Here is a 20,647-nt window from a genome sequence, read left to right on the forward strand (position 1 = left end):
AGCTAGTAATGTGTTTTGGTATCGGTTACGGCCCCGACTAAGCATTCCTCTTACGTAGTACACAAAGAATGCAGCCTCATCCAGATCTGGAATGGATCAACCTTGATATGGTGTGTTTTGGCCTTGGTTGTGACCCTGACTCACTTGCAGAAGCATTCCTCCTGTTTTCTCCAACCAAGCATGCCTGCTGTCTGACTCCTGAAAGTGAAAGTGTCAATCATCCATACTAAAACACATACTGAGCGTGTTGTGATGTCATACTTAGGGCTGTTGCGTTAACGTCAATTTTGAAATACTGCAGTATAGACCAGCCAACCGCAGGGCATGCCAAGCAACCGCCACATCGCGATGTTCATGTTTTTTCTTTCTTTTTTTGTTTTGTTGTTGCAGGGTCCATCTTGTTTTATACGATTACATTCGGGCGTAATAAATGTTAAATAAATTCATAATGAAAATTAGCTAAGAGCATCATTTTCCCGCAATCTGTTCGCATCCGTTGCTGCTGAGTGTCAGGCTTGTGTTTTAAGAGGGAAACAATGGCAACATTAATTATAGGCAAGTTTATTAATGATCAAATTGAGTTCACACTCAATAAAATACTTGTAATTTAGACTATATTTAAACAGCCCTGGCATACTAAAACACTTAATGATGGTTAATATGGCATTGCAGCCTGCAAATATTCTCTTGCTGGCTTGATTTAAATGTATTTTTTCATTGAATAAAAATGTATTGAAACGAATAATAACTAATAATTTAGTTCTACCTACTAAATAGATGGTTAATAGTGGTAACATCGCTACCCCACTCAGATTCTCTCTAAACCACATCAGGTGAACATGTTGGTTTTTCTAGCGCGCATGATAACGCAGGTTTAAGGTCTTACAGACTTTATTCTTTATTCTAAATGAAAGTTTTTGTTTTATTTATTAATTTTTTTAACCATATTTTGATTAGATGTGCATTTAAAATATTTAGCCTAAACAGTTTGCGAAACTTTTTTTCGTTTCACAGTGTATATCTAGCCTAGGCTAGAAGCTTAATTTAAACCTTTTTTTAATAGAGAAAGTGCATTCTTATTGCGCATCTTAGCTCTGTTCTGTAGTTAAGAATAAACATGCATTTGATTTGTCTTAAAGCTGTCTCATCTTTGTCATTAAAAAGCAATAATATACCGAATCATAGCCTAACAATAAAGGTAGTTTATATAGCTCTAAAATCCAGATAAATTAAGTAATTTTCAAAAAAAAAAAATTGCGATATTACCGCATACCGCGGAGTTGAACCATGCTAAATACCGCAAGGGGAAATTCTTTCACCGCGACAGCCCTAGTCATACTGAGCGTGTTGTGATGTCATACTGAGCGTGTTGTGATGTCATACTGAGCGTGTTGTGATGTCATACTGAGAGTGTTGTGATGTTATACCGAGCACATCGATCTCCCGTTCCAGACTCTGGACGCCGCCCTCCTCACAGACGTACCTCCCAGAGTGACTCAGTGTTACCATGGCAATGTACAGAACACCGTTGGTGGGTTGTTGAGGTTGACCATTGAAGAACCAGTTGACGTTGGTGGTGAGAACCTCAGAACCACGTTTACACCGCAGAGTTACTTCATCAGACACGTAGAGGTGAGGAAACTTGGGGAACAGGACCACTGAGAACACAACCAGAGAAAGAAAACTCACCCTCTACCCCAACCACCGGCCTACCCATATACACTATATGGCCAAAAGTATGTGGACGCCTGATCGAGAGCTTGTCGGACGTCCTGTTTTAAAAACAATCACTATTAAAACAGAGTGACCCTCTGTGTGATCTCTATAGCTAGAACAACAGTCGCCTTTCTAAGAAGCTTCTCATGAAACTGTGTCTGTGTGTGGGAACTTGTGCCAGTTCATTGTACGTCTGGGCACTGATTGATCAGTTGGTTTTCCGATTCATCCCAGAGCTGTTGAGTGGGGCTGAGGTCAGGGCTCTGTGCAGGACACTAGAGTTTCTTGGTTTGTGCTGGATCAGGACAGGACCTTCCCTTAACTGTTGCTGCAAAGTCAGAAGCACATCATTTATTTTATGTGATTGATTTATTACACCTGTTAGTAACTGTTCTGGCTGAAACGCATGAATTAAAGGATTAGAAGGGACGTCCAAATACTTTTGGCCAAATGTTGCATTCGCAAACACCCCAAGCTCCCTCACAAACACCCAAACTAGATATATCCATAAACACCAACACTAATCCCACAGATACCAATTAAACCATATGGTGTGTGTATAGTGTGTGTGTGTGTGTGTGTGTGTGTTACCTTCTAGTTCCTGTGCTGCAGATGTGAAGTTCCAGAGTGCTGCAGAAACACAACAGAACAACAATTCAGCATCTCATCAAATGTGTTAGAAGGTTCTTCTACATCTCCACCATCTACCTCAGATCTTCTCATCTCCACCATCTACCACAGATCATCTCATCTCCACCATCTACCACAGATCTTCTCATCTCCACCATCTACCACAGATCTTCTCATCTCCACCATCTACCACAGATCATCTCATCTCCACCATCTACCACAGATCTTCTCATCTCCACCATCTACCGCAGATCATCTCATCTCCACCATCTACCACAGATCATCTCATCTCCACAATCTACCACAGATCTTCTCATCTCCACCATCTACCACAGATCTTCTCATCTCCACCATCTACCACTGGATCTCATCTCCACCAGTAATTAATGATTTAATTATATAATTAATAGCTAATAATTAAATACGAGGCACCACCGGCATTTTAAGGAGAAATTACCAGGAAAACTGAATTCATAACAGATCAGTCACTTCCTGTTGGAGTAAAGTCCGTTAGTGGAGTATTTCTCTCACACAGGTAATCAAACTCACAGTGATGAATTCTGATCGTTATGATGTTTATTGTACTAATAAAATCTAACACACACAATAAGAGTTATAATGGTGGAACTAAGTGGTGATGATAGAAGTATAAATCTGTAGGTAAACTATTACTGAAAAATAACACATGATTATCTAGAGTGGATTGAATTGTGGGTAGAACCAGGAGGTGAATAAAAAGGTATAAAAACCAACCTCTTCACCATGAGCAGTTGAGACGTGCGAGTTGAGAGCTCTAAAACTCTTCCAAACTCAAAACCTGCTGAAAAACTCTTCAAAACTAAACTCTGAAGGACCGCCCGCCTCTTTTCTACTCACTTAGAGACGTGTGGCATGCAGTAGATGGTGCCAATGGGGGATGAACTTTCCTTAAGATCATGTGATGAAAAAGTTGCCGCCCACCATGCAGGTTAGCCACTTGTGGTCAGTAGGTGATGCTAACAGCTTAGTTCTGACTAAAACATTCTGTGTTGGCTCACAAAGGAAACATATCTGATTGTAAAAGTGAACTCTTAATATCACTAATATTATAAACAATATAATATATAACACTAACAATAAACGAACAAAAGCTAAATATCGATATGTAGAAATGGTTACAGATGTGAAAGTCCAGACTTGGAATTCTGTAATGAAGGAGGTTTATTTTACATACCCGTCACAAATCAAGCCTCTTTGTGCTCCTTGTGCTCATGTGCCACGCCCTATCTCCAGTAGCACATGTTGGAGGTGGTATGATTTGTCAAAGAAGCTAATGATCCACAGCTGCTCCTCGTTTCAGGTGGAATACTCGAGGTATGGTTTGGTTGTCATGTCTTGATTTTGCTATTCATGGTTTTGAATTATGCTCATATTCATGCTCTTGGTAAGAAGTCTTTTGTTAGTCTGGTTCATGTTTAGTACTAGCATACAGGGTTCATGTTTAACATTGTTCATGTGTTTAGATAAGTGTTAGCAGTTAGTGTAACATTTAGTTTAGCTTTAGCATCGTTCATGTTTGGTTAGATTAGTGTTTAGCATAGGTCATGTGTTTGTCTGTTCTTGTGTACCCCTGTCTTGTTTTTGGCTATTGTCATACATCTCTGTGTGTGTGTATCCGCCCCCAACTGTAACGTCCAATCCACGTTATATATATAATCTAATAGAAAATGTTCAAATATTTGAACAGTGTGTAGAGTTGTACAGCTACTCCACATCAGGCCAAAATTCTCTCTGTAATTCTACTGCAGTTCTATTCTTCTAATCTAATCTAATAATCAGAACCAGTTCTTTACTCAGCATGGAAAGATTTACATTTATCAACCACTTCATCAGCCACCGTGTACTTTATACATGTCACACACACACACACACACACACACACACACACACACACACACACACGTGTATTTAAAAGTATTAGAGAATGTTTTACCTAATAGAAAGACGAGTGTGTGTCGCACGTCCATCCTGGACAGAGTTCTGCTTTACACTGACTGCGCCACAAGTATTAGTGTGTGTGTGTGTGTGTGTGTGTGAGTGTGTTGGTGTCTGTGTGTGTTGGTGTGTGTGGGTGTGTGTTTGTGTGTGTGGAGAAAAAGAGATTTTTTTTTCTCTATCTGATGTTGCGTGATTTTCTCCCTGGATTTGACAATCAATCCCTTCTATGAACGATCCACCATGTGGGATCCATTACAATGTTTTGTGCATTATTTTGTGGTCGCGCTGTATTTTATCTGGACTGTTTATGTGTTTTGGCCCGCCGCCTTTTTCCTGTGTGGATAAAGAAGTGTGTCAGTGCCATTTTGTCGCCTGGCCAGAATCTCTTGTGCAATAGGGCAGCTAGCTCCAGCTCTAGTTTGTTTAAAAGATGGAGGAGGTGGGTTTCAGTTCTCAGAAGTTAATGTATGCACAAAACGAGCTCTTTTTCCTGCCCTGTTAGTTACCGTGAATCTAATGACTTAAATTTGGGTGAGCAAAACAATCAGTGTGAGAGTAAAGTGTGTGTGTGTGTGTGTGTGTGTGTGTGTGTGTGTTACATGTATAATTATATGAATCAGTGGCGATTTCTCTCAGACTGTAAGAGAAGCTCAGCTTCCCCTAAAATGTCAAAAATTAAATGGGCAAATATGTACAGTTGTGTTAACATTTCATTGACTACAAATGCGTTAGAACACGTGCATCTTGAAGACGAGTTCGTTCAGAATCAGCTACTTATCACAAATCGACTGACTCGAACTTCTCACACATTCCTGGAGCGACAATGCATTTACCCGTAGAAGCTGAGCGTCTCTTCACTTCTATGGGGCTGCATGGGGGTTTTTTTTGCCGTGATTTTGTCCCGCCCCCGGACGCTGAGCGCCTCTGGGGGTGAATGGAGCTGTGGGCGGGTCTGGACGCTGAGCTTTTGCAAGATTATTGGAGGATCAGTCGAAAGGCTGAATCCCGTTTTGATTGACAGCTATCACTGGGAGCTTCAGTACCATCGCGGATTTTGCGAGTGAAGTCGAAAGACAAACTGCTGCAACCCATTTCAGGACATTTTCTTGAAGAGGAACAGAGGGCAGAATTTATATATAAATAAATTGACAAATATTATAATGTAAGCCGACAATGAGCTTCCCCTCTTTGAAAGACCAGCAGCCGCCACTGATATGAATGCTTTTATATCTCACACAATACTACTATTTAATCCACAGACAATTATTGCAGCATATCAAATTGTTTATTTAAATCACTGCAAATGTTTAAAGCACTTTCAACAAAATCGTGTAAAAATAATTTCCTTAAAAATATTCTTACTTTAATCCATGCAACTTTCAAAATGCATTTAAAACAACACATTTAAAATAACACAATGTGCATTAACTTAACAAACACACAAACACAAACACACAAACACACACACGAACACACGAACACACAAAATTCATGTTAATTCATATTACAGAAAAATAATTTTACTGTTGAATAATTCAGTATTGAATGCATAGTACAACAATGAACAATGAATGTAGATAAAGTTACATTAGAAATAATACAAGCTTCAGAAATGCAGGGTTACAGAAACAGTAGTTTTGGTATAAAACTCCACTCAACACTGTCGACTAACATACCTGACTTAACATGAAATGAACCGTGTTCCTAGGTAGACCTCAGGTAGCAAACGTAGTGAGGTAAACCACTTCTCAACCTGTAACCTGCTTTGTTCTTTTCCATTAACAACCCCATTCAGCATTGTTCACCTGTAATCACAGAAAGATCATCTTTAACAGTTCTATTCAATTCAATACAGTATCCTCAAAATAAATCTAATCTTTCTGAAAATTACAATGTTTTGTAATTTTGCGGCGACTGTTTTTCCAATTATTAATGTTAACTTAGCTAATGTTTGTAACGGTTATGTGGGCTAGACCGACAGGGGGGCGGACACAAATGCAGAGATGTATGAAACAAAGATATTTAATAATAATAAAAGACAAAACAGAACAATACACAAGACACAGATACAGACAAGAACCTATGCTAAACTAAATGCTAATACACTCAGGCTAACAAACAAGGACTAGGCTAACAGACAGGGGCTAAACAGGGACTAAACTAAACAGGGACTAAACTAAACAGGTCAAACAAAGCTAAACAGGCAAATAACACTAAACAGATGAAACAAGGAGAGAACAGAGCTAAACAAGAACTAAACAGACTAAACAAGGCATGAACAGACTAAACAGGAGCAAGGAGCAAGGCAAAATAGAGTTACCGGAATCAAACAGAGTTACCAGGACAGAGAGTTACAAAGAGCAAACGAGCAGAGTTACAAAAAATAGTCTCCAACTGTCTGTGCTCCAGTGCACCTCTTAAATGGAGGGCAGCTGGAGCCAATTAGTTCGAATGAACCAATCATGAGAGAGGGTGTGGCAGGAGACAGTGTGCACACAGAGAGGAGGGCGTGGCACACAGGAGCTCCAGAGCACAGAGGGGCTGTAAACGTGATGGTACTCCCCCCCCGAAGGCACGACTCCTGGCGTGCCCAAAAAACTCAAAACAAAACAAAGGAGGTCCTGGTCCCTGAGGGGGAAATTTGAAGTCCTTAAGAAAGTCTTGAGGCAGGCATGACAAAAGTCGCTGCAACGTGGGCTGCCGATGGATGAGCAGAAGCTCCCTCGGGGGGCGCCAACTCAGGAACAGAAGCGCCATCGGGGGACGCCAACTCAGGAACAGAAGCGCCATCTGGGGGCACCAACTCAGGAACAGAAGCGCCATCAGGGGGCTTCAACTCAGGAACAGAAGCGCCGTCAGGTAGCGCCAACTCGGGAACAGGAGCGCCACTAGGGAGCGCTAATGAGGAAACAGAAGCACCGTCAGGGGGTGCCAACAAGAGGACTGAAATCCCAGTCAGTCAGCTGCGTGGAGCCTGGCGAAGAGGCTTCGGGAGTCAGCTGCGTGGAGCCTGGCGAAGAGGCTTCGGGAGTCAGCTGCGTGGAGCCTGGCGAAGAGGCTTCGGGAGTCAGCTGCGTGGAGCCTGGTGAAGAGGCTTCGGGAGTCAGCTGCGTAGACCCTGGCGAAGAGGCTTTGGGAGTCAGCTGCGAGGACCCTGGAGAGGCATCCGAAGTCAGCTGCAAAAACCCTTGAGAAACTCCTTGAGTCAGCTGCGAGGACCCTGGCGAAGAGGCGTCCGGAGTCAGCTGCGAGGACCCTGGCGAAGAGGCATCCTAAATAAGCTGCGAAAACACTGGAGAAATGTCATTAATCAGCTGCAAAAACCCTTGAGAAACTCCTTGAATCAGCTGCGAGGACCCTGGAGAGGCGTCCGAAGTCAGCTGCGAAAATCCTTGAGAAACTCCTTGAAACAGCTGTGAGGACCCTGGAGAGGCATCCGAAGTCAACTGCGAAAACACTGGAGAAACATCACTCAGCTGCGAGGACCCTGGAGAGGCGTCCGAAGTCAATTGCGAAAACACTGGAGAAACATCGCTCAGCTGCGAAAACCCTTGAGAGGCATCCGAAGTCAGCTGCTTGGACCCTGGAGCGGTGTCGGAAGTCAGCTGCTTGGACCCTGGAGAGGCGTCGGAAGTCAGCTGCTTGGACCCTGGAGAGGCGTCGGAAGTCAACTGCAAAAACACTGGAGAAACATTGTGAATCAGCTGCTTGAACCCTGGAGGGACGTCGTGAATCAGCTGCTTGAACCCTGGAGGGACGTCGTGAATCAGCTGCTTGAACCCTGGAGGGACGTCGTGAATCAGCTGCTTGAACCCTGGAGGGACGTCGTGAATCAGCTGCTTGAACCCTGGAGGGACGTCGTGAATCAGCTGCTTGGAACCGGAAGAGGTTTCTTGAATCAGCTGCTTGGAACCTGAAGAGGTTTCTTGAATCAGCTGCTTGGAACCTGAAGGCGGCAGCAGCAGAGCTGAAGGAGAATTGTCTGTAGTAGACTGTGGCTTGAACTCTGCAGTCTGGAACATGAAGCTTGGAACTTTGACAGGAAACAGAATTGGAGAGGACTTGGAACTGTTCGACTCTGTCTGGGTGGCAGGAGGGCCCGAACGTACAAACAGACCATTTTTGAAACCCTGACCTGCTGACTTACACTTAGAACTGATAGAGACAGCCGAACTTGGAACAGGACTAGACAAACTAGAACTCAAGGAACCTGACAGACACAGAACAGACTTGGACAGACAGACTTGGACAAGACTGGACAGACTGTAAAGACGGACTAGGAACAGGCAAGATCGACGAACCAGCAAAATTAACAGCATTAGGTAAATTCATGGGACTACCATGAACAGACAAACGTGGCGACATAGGTCAGTCCTCTGCCAGTTCAGCCTGAGTATGGGTACTAGACATAGTTACTGGACTAGTGTGAACTAGCGAACACTAGTGATGGGTCGGTCGCGAACGATCCGGCTCTAAGAGCCGGCTCTTTAAAGTGAACGACGGGATCCGGCTCCTGACTGGGAGCCGATTCATTTTTTTCCGGGTTTTTTTCTGTCAAAACCGCACGTGATTGGTCAAGATACGTGGTGGCGTTTGTGTAATTACACTGAGCAGGAGGGGAGGGGTTACACACACACACACACACACACACAGAGAGAGAGAGACAGTGTGCACACGAACAGGAGACAGAGAGAAAGAGAGAGAGAGAAAGAGAGAGAGAGAGAGAGAGAGAGAGAGAGAGAGAGAGAGAGAGAACTCAGCGCTTTACACAGCCAGACATTACACGCTGGAAAGGTGAGGAAAATGAGTGAGAGGAAACATAGTAAAGTTTGGACACGAGAAGCTTTTACAGAGAAGTTCAGACCTACTGAACCAAGTGTTCACTGGGAGACCAAGTGTTCAGTCTACCCACATCTTATACATGTGATGGCACATAGACTGTGTATCTGTCCCCTCAGAAAGAATCTTTTTTAACAGGGCAGATCATAACAGAAAGAAGAAACAGGATCAAGCCATCAAAGATGAGCTCCTTGGTTTTTCTGAATGCCAATCTTCACTAAATACTTACAAATACTGTCACCTGGATGCTGCTTTTTGTTTTGCACATTTTCGTTTATATTTTGTTGAGTGTGAGTGATGCTTCGTTGATGTTGTGTTGTTTCACTCTAGATGCTTGTTTATTTTGTTTTGTTTATTAGGATTTTAACGTCACGTTTTACACTTTGGTTACATTCATGACAGGAACGTTCACCTCACTTGCATGTCTTTGGACTGTGGGAGGAAACCGGAGCACACGGAGGAAACCCACGCAGACACAGGAAAGACATGCAAACTCCACATAGAAAGGACCCAGGCTCTTCACCTGGGGATCGAACCCAGGACCTTCTTGCCGTGAGGCGACAGTGCTAAACACTTAGCCACCGTGCCGTCCCACTCTAGATGCAAACGTACGAATAATATACACAATCAGATCTTTTTGTCTAATTGAGATGGGTCTTTGTTTTTGTATTTTATAATTTATTGTTGGAGCACTCTGTTCCATGTTGAGTATATAAATAAAGCAATTTAAATAATAAACATGTTTTTTTACATTAGTAATTGATTTTACATGTAATTTGGTAATAAATTAATTTAAGCAACAAAAAAATCTAAGGAGCCACTTGGGAGCCGAAAGAGCCGGCTCTTTTTAGTGAGCCGAGCCAAAAGAACCGGCTCTCTAAAAGGAGCCGAAATTCCCATCACTAGCGAACATGACATGGACTGGTTTGACTTCGACACAGGCGAACATGAACACAACTGAACTGGCAGGATACAGTCATAAACTTTCCTAGACAAAGGCTTGGACTGACTATGAGTCAAGGAAACAGACGGAACTGGCAGAGGACTGACCTGAACCCGAGTACCCGGGACTGGAGCCGGCGAACAAACAGAAGGATCCCTGGAGCCTTTGGGGTCATTACAAGGAGCAGGACTAAATAAACGACCCTGACTGGCTCCTAACATGGACATGGGGCACTCACGAGCATTGATAGTGGGCACTGTCACCCGGACCACATCAGCAGTGGGCACCGGGGGAATTTTAGCCTCCCCAGTGGGCACTGGATGCCGGGTATAAGCTGCAGTGGGCACTTTGCTGCATGAAAATTTGGCTCTCAATAGGCCCTCGAAATCCTTCACCGAGTTCAGCTCAACTCCCCTGTCAGACCAAAGCTGCTTAGCCCACTCACGAGCAGCACCCCTTCAGCTGGCTGGGGGTCCAGAAGGTTCTGCAGGTAGAGCTGGCTCTGTAGAAGGAAGCCTTCGACGCCTGAGTCGCTTCCGTCATATGGAGCTGGCCTACTAAGCGGGAAGGTTTGAGGAAACCTCATGGAGCCGAAGTCCAGAAAAACATGGACAAAAAACATCTTGCTGTGTCCTCTGTGGAGACTATTATGTAACTGTAGTGACCTTCTTCATCCAATAAAAACAATCCTATACTAGGGCACTACATGTGAGGAAAAAGAGTAGGTCTACCGATTTTGACGCGTTCCTTTGTTTCCACAGATAATCCACGTTGTTTATACCGTTGGATATGTCAATCCATTTATTGTCTATTTTTTCCACATCCCAAGTACAAACATGGTTCATATTCGCTACATAGGTTTCCATTCAGTACATGCGCTACTCAAACGATACTCAAAACGGTACATATGCTTCCTTACGTTCACCATACGGTCAAAAAACAGTTTGACTTTTTTACTCGTTTCCACCCCCCTTGCTAGCATCTTTGAACCACCTTTTATACATAAGGTGCCACCTAGTGGCCGAACCAAGCACAACCATAAAATCAATGCAAATGGCTCTTACAGTAACGGTTATGTGGGCTAGACCGACAGGGGGGCGGACACAAATAAAGATATGTATGTATATGTATGAAACGAAGATATTTAATAATAATAAAAGACAAAACAGAACAATACACAAGACACAGATACAGACAAGAACCTATGCTAAACTAAATGCTAATACACTCAGGCTAACAAACAAGGACTAGGCTAACAGACAGGGGCTAAACAGGGACTAAACTAAACAGTCAAACAAAGCTAAACAGGCAAATAACACTAAACAGATGAAACAAGGAGAGAACAGAGCTAAACAAGAACTAAACAGACTAAACAAGGCATGAACAGACTAAACGGGAGCAAGGAGCAAGGCAAAATAGAGTTACCGGAATCAAACAGAGTTACCAGGACAGAGAGTTACAAAGAGCAAACGAGCAGAGTTACAAAGAATAATCTCCAACTGTCTGTGCTCCAGTGCACCTCTTAAATGGAGGGCAGCTGGAGCCAATTAGTTCGAATGAACCAATCATGAGAGAGGGTGTGGCAGGAGACAGAGTGTGCACACAGAGAGGAGGGCGTGGCACACAGGAGCTCCAGAGCACAGAGGGGCTGTAAACGTGACAATGTTAACCTCTGACTGATGTTATAAACAGCATGAGAGAGATTACCACTATCCAGAAATTAGCTACTATGCTAGCACTGTCGTGTCATAAATGTACCTAAACTTTGATCTTGACCACAACAGGTTTATAAAGACAATGACTAACTTGGCTTTTAAACATGAAACTCAGTCATTTGTGAAATGGAACGTTTACTTGTTTTACTTTGGAAAAAAGTTGCCGACAAGTAATGCTAACGCTCCTATAGTGTACAATAGACCCGATAACCGTGACTAGTGTTAATTTATTGTCGTAACTGTCGTAGACTCTTTACCTTTATTTTTTGCTGGTTCCCAGTTTTGGTGTAAAAAATCCTCTTCAAGGGTCTCAGCACCCCTGCTGCTCCACTGCGGCTCCATCCATCATAGCCGAACTGTTTCTGTGTGCGCATCTCTCCTGAACTCCTTCCCACAAAACCTGAGATAATGTGGTGGTTCCGAAGCTGAACCGTTAGGCAAACAATGTCAGTTCAAAACTCTCACAGCTGAAAATTAGGAGTCTTGTCAATAAAATCGTTTGGCGCCAAAGGTAATTACAGTAATTTACCTCAATGTAAAAAATACAGTCAATCTCTGTATTCAGTATTTGGCATCAGGCAAAATTGTCATGATGCAGTGGAAAATACTGTTATGTACTGTAAAAACTATTGACAGTATTTTACTGTGTGGTATGTGGTTAATAACTGTAGAAATTACAGAAATGTCTAACAGTGTGTGTGTTTATGGTGTTGTGTGCATGTCAGGACACACACTCTGTCGAACCTGAACACACTCCTGTCCAACAAGATCCAATCCAACTGAAACAGACCTGTAAGCAGCTCACACACACACACACACACACACACACACACACACACACACCATGTATAATTAGAAGTAAACGGTGTATTTCAGACACAGTTCCATCTCTACCTGTATCTGATTGTCTGAACGTTTATCTGTGTATTATTTTATTATTCTTTATTAATAAGTTACACATTTAAAAGCTCTCTGTTAATAATAGGTGACATTTTTTCTATCCTGTTTTTCTTTTGTCCTATTTTACTGTTTTATATAAATGCGGCTCCTCACGGCGCTCTGAACAATCATCACCTTCATCCAGCAGCTGCGTTTGGCGACATCAGAGCCTGCAGCATCACTAGCTTATCTGGAAGAGACAAAAACAAAAAGATAGACATTAAAGCTCAACTCTGACGTGTCCAGAACCTTTCTGAAAACTCCAGTCTTGCCTGCTGCATCCTGCAAATCCCAGGGTAACAGAGCTCCTGCCTACAGCAAGTCACCCATCCTGTAGGTACTGATGCCCCCCATACAGGACAGAACTCACCATCCATTTTTTTCTGAAAACAATCAGAACCGTGGACTCATCTGACCACTGCACACGTGTCCACCGTCTATTGGTCCACCTGAGATGAGGTCAGACCCAGAGAACTCTGAAGAGCTTCTGTATAGAATTGATGTTTGAATCTCTCTCTGTGTAACACAGTTTGAGGTTGCATTTCTTAGTGCAGTGGTGGCCTGTGTTAGATAACAGTTTTCTGAAGTTCTCCTGAGCCCATGTGCAGCAGCAGGACAGTTTCTCATGCAGAGTGTCTGAGGACTAAAGATTACTCACATTTAATGTTTCTGGTTCTGTCCTACACTGACTGAGATCTCACCATATTCCCTGAATCCTTTCACAATATCATGTACAGTAGATGGTTAAAGATTTTAATTATTTTCAATCTTGCATTGACAAATGTTCTTTTTAACTCACTGACCATTCTCTATTGAAGTTTGGAACACAGTGGTGGGCCACGCCCCATCATTTCTGATACAGACTGATCCTTTGGTACTACTTCTACTACTACTACTACTACTACTACTAATAATAATAGTAATTAATAATAATAATAATAATAATGATAATAATAATGATAATATTAATCATAATAATATTAATAAAATAATAATAATAATAAAACAATAATAATAATATTAATAATATTATTATTATTATTATTAATATTAATATTATTATTAATAAAATAATAATAAAATAATAATAATAATAATATTATTATTAATAATAATATTAAAAATAATCTTAATAAAATAATATTATTAATTATAATTATAAAATAATAATAATAAGAAGAAAATGATAATAGTAATAAAATAATAATAATATTACAAATAATAATGATAATATTAATTATAACAATAATAATAATAACAATAACAATAATATTACTACTAACAATAATAATACCAATAATAATAATAATGACAACAACAACAATAATAATAATAATAATTATTATAATAATTATAATAATAATAATAACAGACAATGACATCTAAATTAAATAATTATAACAATAATAATTACATACTTAATTAAAATATATAAAAAATTAATTAGTAAGTAAGTAAGTAATTTATTTATAAAGCACATTTACAACCAAAGTGCTGTACATGTTGAAACATAAAACACACATATATAAAAAGCAACACAAAGTATAAAACAGTAGAACAACAGAAACGCAGACCATGACACTCATCCAGGAAACGCTAGTTGGTAGAAGTGCGTTTTTAGTCTAGATTTAAAAACAGAAATGGAGGAAGCGGCCCTGATGTCCAAAGGTAGACTGTTCCACAACCTCGGAGCAGCAACTGCAAAGGCTCGATCACCTTTGAGCTTTGACCGTGACCGTGGCACAGCCAAGAGCAATTGAACGGATGACCTAAGAGATCTAGGAGAACAATAGAAATGGAGCAAGTCTCTTATGTAAGATGGCGCCAATCCATATAAGGACTTAAAAACAATCAGAAGAACTTTAAATTGGATCCTGTAGCTTACAGGAAGCCAATGGAGAGATGCCAGGACCGGGGTAATGTGGTCAAACTTCTTTGTACCTGTGAGCAGACGTGCCGCTGCATTTTGGACTAGCTGTAACCGAGCTAATGAGGACTTACTTATACCCATATACAAACTGTAGTCTGCCTAGACATGAAATAAGTGCATGAATTACCTTTTCCAGGTCTTGTGGTGACAAAATTTATTTGATCTTAGCAATTGATCTAAGGTGAAAAAAGCTGCTTCTAACAACAGAGTTTATTTGTTTATCGAATTTCAGGTCAGAATCAAATATTACCCCAAGATTCTTTACCTGTGATTTCACATAGTCTGACAGTTCCCCAATGTTTTCTATTAAAGGATCTGTATATTTGGGAGAGCCAAAAAGAATAACTTCTGTTTTATCCTCATTCAGTTGAAGAAAACTATTTGCTAACCAACACTTAATCTCTTTCAAGCATTCCTTCAGGCGTTTAAAAGAGCACAAATCGGTTGGACGCAGGGGAGGTACAGCTGGTATCGTCGGCATAACAATGAAATTGAATACCATACTTCCTGATGATTTTCCCCAAAGGAAGCATATATAAAGCAAACAGTACCGGCCCCAGGATAGATCCTTGAGGAACCCCACAGCCAATGGTAGAAACAGAAGAAAAGAAATTACCGACATGTACTGAGAAGGTCCTATTGCAAAGATAAGACTTAAACCAACTCAGCGCTGCCCCCCTAAGGCCAACCACATGCTTAAGACGTTGAATGAGCAAATTGTGGTCAACAGTATCAAAAGCAGCGGTAAGGTCTAATAAGACTAAAATAGCACACTTTCCTGCATCTGCAGCAAGCAGCAGGTCATTAGTCACCTTTAGGAGGGCTGATTCTGTACTATGAAAAGGTTTAAAACCAGACTGAAACATTTCAAAGATGTCATTTTTTGTCAAATGAGCCCACAGCTGTGAAAGCACCACTTTCTACAATACTTTTGAAAGGAAGGGTAGTTTTGAGATTGGTCGATAATTATTAAGTATAGAGATATTAAGATTATGTGTTTTAAGTAAGGGCTGCACAGCAGCATGCTTAAAACACACAGGAACAGTACCAGAAGATAGACAGGCATTTATTATAGTCAACAGAGTAGGACCGATTGTATGAAATGTTTCCATAAGGAGGGAAGTGGGGATAATATCACCAGGAGAGGTCGTGGGTTTCATGCAAAAAACCACATCTTTCAATGCAGAAAGAGAGATGGGCTCAAAAAGATAGAAGCTATCCGAACACCCCAGATTTGGTTGGGGGTCATTGTTAGAGGGTGTTATATTTAATTTGATTATCTCAATTTTCCCCATGAAAAACTGCAAAACATCCTCAGAAATTTTAGAGGACTCGACAGGGTAATAAATAGGTGGATTTAGAACAGAGTTAATAGTAGTGAATAAAACTCTTGGTTTGTTACTGTGCCTAGATATAATATTTGAAAAATAGCTTTCTCTAGCCAGCCTAGTAGCTTCTTGAAAAGCAAACAGGCAGCTCTTTAAAATCTCAAAAGATACCTGAAGCCTGTCTTTCTTCCATTTCCGCTCTGCTTTCCGACACTCTTTTCTAAGGATGCGAATATTATCATTTACCCATGGCTGATTGGGTTCACCCTTAGCCCGCCTGGTTGTGAAGGGAGCCACAGAGTCAAGGATTGATGAGCAGGTGGAGTTAAACATGGTGACCATTCATCAGCAGTTGAATTAGATAAAGGAGGCACATTGCACTCTAGAGGGGACATCTTAAGAAAAGATTCTGAAAAAATGCTTGCTGTAGCAGAGTTTATAGGCCGATAACGACAGCTTGTAGCTCTGGTGCCGGTGGCTTGCATTGGCAATGTGATATTAAAAAATACTGATTTATGATCAGAAAACCCAACATCCTCGATTACAGTATTATTAATAGGAAAACCATAAGATAAAACAAGATCAAGAGTATGACAGAGACTATGAGTGGGACCACTGATTGACTGTACAAGGTTAAAAGATTCTATTAGGTGCATAAATTCACTGACCATAGGTTTGTTTGGGCAACAGACATGAATATTAAAATCCCCCAATTAAAAGTCTGTCTGCAGTAGGTATAATCCAAGCCAAGAAGTTAGAAAATTCATTGATAAAATTACCAACCACTTTAGGTGGTCTATATATAAGAGCACAAATCAGAGGATTACTACAATCCAGTTGTATGAGCTGCACTTCAAAACTAGTAAAATGTTCGACTGAAAGAGCTTCACATTTAAATCGGTTATTAAAAACCACATCCACACCCCCTCCTCTACCAGTGGCTCTTGGACAGCTTAAAAAGGAACAGTCCGGAGGGCACAGTTCCAGTAGAGGGCTAAATTCGTCAACACTGAGCCATGTTTCAGTTAAAAATATAAAATCTAACTGATGATTTAAGAAGAAATCTTTCAGGATAAAAGTTTTGTTCGTGAGCGATCTCACATTGGCCAGTGCCATTTTCATCGGGGTGTATACAGCGGCCGAGCTCGGTTCCGGGACGATTTCTCGTAGGTTTGCGAGTACCGCTCCCTCTCTTCTACGGCGAAGTGGGCGTACCCGGTCAGGCCAGCTGAGCGCCGATTTGTCAGGCTGAACACAGCTGAGATGCACAGGTTTGAAATCTAATGAGTAGTCGCGGACAAGATCAGGTGCAAAGTCCACTCCGCGTTTCCCATCCCACTCCGTGGACATCGTTGTCATGGAGACTACACCGCTACTGGTGTGCAAGGCAGCAGCGCTCTGAAGATGTGTTTGCGGAGCGGCACGGCTGACCAGAAGGATGGAATAGCGTTACCGTTTTGAAAATAAACAAGCTTTCTCCGGGAGCCCCTGTGAATATAACGAGGCCGGCGAAGGAGTCCAAGCTGTTTGATGACTAGAATACACGATGGAGTAGTGCAATTGTTCATCAGCTGGTCAACGGAATAGTTCAACATTGTGCCGATCCCGGGAAAACTTACCCACCGTTAGCCACCAGCCGCAGACGTCACGCGATGTACAGTAGAAAGAACAAAAGTATCATAGAACAAATGAAAGTATCAAAAGTAACATAAAAAGAAATAGAGCCACAAAGTGTGTAAAAAGATGAAAACGAAAAACGATAAAAATACAATAAAATACGATAAAATACGGTAACGGTAGCGGCAGCCAAATGCGCCAGCGTCCACCATCACCATGACAACCTAATTAATAGTTATAATAATAATTAAAATATAATGGTACTACTCCTACTTATAAAATAATGTGATAATAATATAAATACTATTAATAATAAAAATAACGGTAGTACTACTAATAAAAAATAGTCTGTTAATAATAATAGGAAATTTAATTAAAATTTAATAACAAAGTAATAATTATAATAATTAAGATATAATGGTACTACTCCTACCACTACTAATAATAGTAATCACTGAGCTCCTGTGCCCATAATCAACCTCACGAGTTTTAAGATCCTCCAATCAGCTGCTGCTATACATTCCTAAATCTAGACTTAAGTCAGAAGGTGACAGAGCTTTTTCCGTTGTTGCCCCAAAACTGTGGAAGAGTCTGTCTGTTTTTGTTAGGATGTCATCCACAATCGATGTTTTTAAATCTAATTTAAAAACACACTTATACTCTCAGGCTTTTCATTGCCCTTAATAAGTTTTAAAGAACTTCTTCTTATGTCCAGGGTATATCTCAAACTTTGTCCTATTGTTTCTGTATTTTTATTCATTATCTTAAATTTTACTATCCTTTGTTGTTCTTTACTGCTACTTTTTTAAATGGTTTTACTGCCTGATTTTTTATTTTGTACAGCACTTTGGTTGGCTCTTGTAGTCTTTAAATGTGCTTTAAAAATAAAGTTGACTTGACTAATAATAAAAATAAAAATAGTCTAATAATAATAATAATAATAACAATAATAATAATAATAAAAATAATAATAATAATAATAATAACAAGACGTTACTTGTGACTCTGAGAGTGACGGCGTTACTGCGCAAGTCCTTGTTTTTGCACCAGAAGATGGAGCTCTTGTCTCCTTCTTTTACTTCAGCATGGATGGTTGCTCTGCGTTTGTTGTCTCTCCAATCATCCTCATGTGGTAAATAAACATAATATTCAACTCCTTGTTTTGTATAACGACATTGCCACCCATGAATCCCCGTCTCCACATAGAGCTCCATTAACCTGAAGTCGCCTGGATAAACCAGTGATCTTCTGCTTAGTAAAGTAAGCTGGTGAGGGGCCTCCATGTCTAAAATACAGAGGAAGGGGTAAAATGTATATTTATTTATTTATTATACCCTCTTATACCTGAATTATACACCACAGAGCTCACGGGTTTAGGAACACCAGTCACCTGCTCATCACAATCAGCACCAAATGCATCTGATGTTGCTGATATTTCCATTCTACACTCTTATAGAACCATTTTATTAAGCCAAAAGCATTAATGAGGGTGTCTACATACTTTTGGCCATGGGGTATATTACATAAGAACCTTAGTAATAATAAAACAGAATGTTAATCGCTATGGTACATAGTATCACATAAACATATTAGTCACTATTACTATTATATCCAATTCAATCATTAGAAGTGGTGTCCACATACTTTTGGTCATGTACAGTGTAGAAGAGGATGAGATCACATTTTCTGAGGTCCACTTTATTTTGAAAGGGTTCAGCAAGTTCATGATTATGATGCTGGTTCCTCTCTGTACTGCTCTTGTTGTGATGTCATACTGAGCGTGTTTTGATGTCATACCGAGCACATGGATCTCCCGTTCCAGACTCCGGACGCCGTCCTTCTCACAGACGTACTTCCCAGAGTGACTCAGTGTTGCCATGGCGATGTGCAGGACACCATTGGTGGGTTGTTGAGGTTGACCGTTGAAGAGCCAGTTGACGTTGGTGGTGAGAACCTCAGAACCACGTTTACACCGCAGAGTTACTTCATCAGACACGTAGAGGTGAGGAAACTTGGGAAACAGGACCACTGAGAACACAACCAGAGAAAGAAAACTCACCCTCTACCCCAACCACCGGCCTACCCAGATACACTATATGGCCAAAAGTATGTGGACGCCTGACTCAGATGCCCAGAGTGACCCTCTCTGTGATCTCTATAGCTAGAACAACAGCTGCTCTTTCTGTTGATGCATGCTCAATAATCCAGGTACACAAATCCACAAAGTTGAATCAGTTCATCTGGACACAAGTTTGTTGTAGAGATACGTTTCGTCACTCAATCCGAATGACTTCTTCAGTCTGAGCTGGTGGTGAATACGCCGACCTTATATGCAGTTGATTTGCATAACGACTGATCACCACCCATTGCATAACAATGGAACTGGTGATCAGGTCTATATGAAATTCACAATGACCATTAATTACAATGGTCATGAATGGTCACCAGTGGTGATTCCGTATGTGGCGGGAGTATCGGAACAATTAAGACGGATATTCTCCAAACACCGTGTTTCAGTTGCTTTCAAACCCCAGAACACGCTACGCCAGAAATGAGTTCACCCTAAGGACCGGGTTCCTTGACACAAACAGAGTAACGTAGTGTATGCTGTTAGGTGCCGGGAGGATTGTCAGGAACTGTACATTGGGGAAACTAAACAGCCACTGGTGAAACGGATGGCCCAACATAGAAGATCAACCTCTTCTGGCCAGGACTCTGCGGTTTACACTCACCTGCAAGTCAGCGGCCGCTCATTTAATGATGAAGATGTGCAGATCCTGGACAAGGAGGAACGCTGGTTTGAACGTGGAGTCAAAGAGGCCGTCTATGTGAAGAGGGAACGACCATCTCTGAACCGGGGAGGGGGCCTGAGAGTACATCTCTCACCATCTTACAATGCCGTAATAGGAGCTTTACCCCAATCATGTGTGAATGACTCACATGACCATTGTAATTAATGGTCATTGTGAATTTCATATGGACCTGATCACCGGTTCCATTGTTATGCAGTGGG

General features: G+C 41.2%; 2 protein-coding genes across 8 annotated transcripts in view; both read right to left on the reverse strand.

The window, feature by feature from the left end:
• The window catches only part of LOC134310022 (uncharacterized), a 112,213-nt gene extending 108,846 nt beyond the window's left edge, over positions 1-3,367 (reverse strand). The window contains exon 1 of the mRNA XM_062991530.1: positions 3,223-3,367. Within this exon, the coding sequence (XP_062847600.1) occupies positions 3,223-3,283 (61 nt within the window). The 5' untranslated portion in view covers positions 3,284-3,367. The remainder of the gene's footprint in view (positions 1-3,222) is intronic.
• Positions 3,368-5,641: 2,274 nt separating this feature from the next.
• Positions 5,642-20,647, reverse strand: part of LOC134310024 (uncharacterized) — an 18,418-nt gene continuing 3,412 nt past the window's right edge. The window contains exons 3-9 of one of the 7 annotated variants that reach the window (XM_062991538.1): positions 19,279-19,662; positions 18,632-18,919; positions 12,895-12,949; positions 12,565-12,610; positions 12,078-12,245; positions 6,000-6,128; positions 5,642-5,751 (exon numbers count right to left, since the gene is read on the reverse strand). In XM_062991538.1, coding sequence (XP_062847608.1) covers positions 12,897-12,949; positions 18,632-18,919; positions 19,279-19,662 — 725 coding nt within the window. In that variant the 3' untranslated portion in view covers positions 5,642-5,751; positions 6,000-6,128; positions 12,078-12,245; positions 12,565-12,610; positions 12,895-12,896. Of the gene's footprint in view, positions 5,752-5,999; positions 6,129-6,329; positions 8,006-12,077; positions 12,288-12,554; positions 12,950-18,631; positions 18,920-19,278; positions 19,663-20,647 lie in introns of those variants that run through there. The other 6 variants (XM_062991535.1, XM_062991537.1, XM_062991541.1 and 3 more) reach the window with 6 other exon arrangements.

The sequence above is a fragment of the Trichomycterus rosablanca genome, chromosome 3 (assembly GCF_030014385.1).
Source record: "Trichomycterus rosablanca isolate fTriRos1 chromosome 3, fTriRos1.hap1, whole genome shotgun sequence".
Lineage (NCBI taxonomy): Eukaryota > Metazoa > Chordata > Actinopteri > Siluriformes > Trichomycteridae > Trichomycterus > Trichomycterus rosablanca.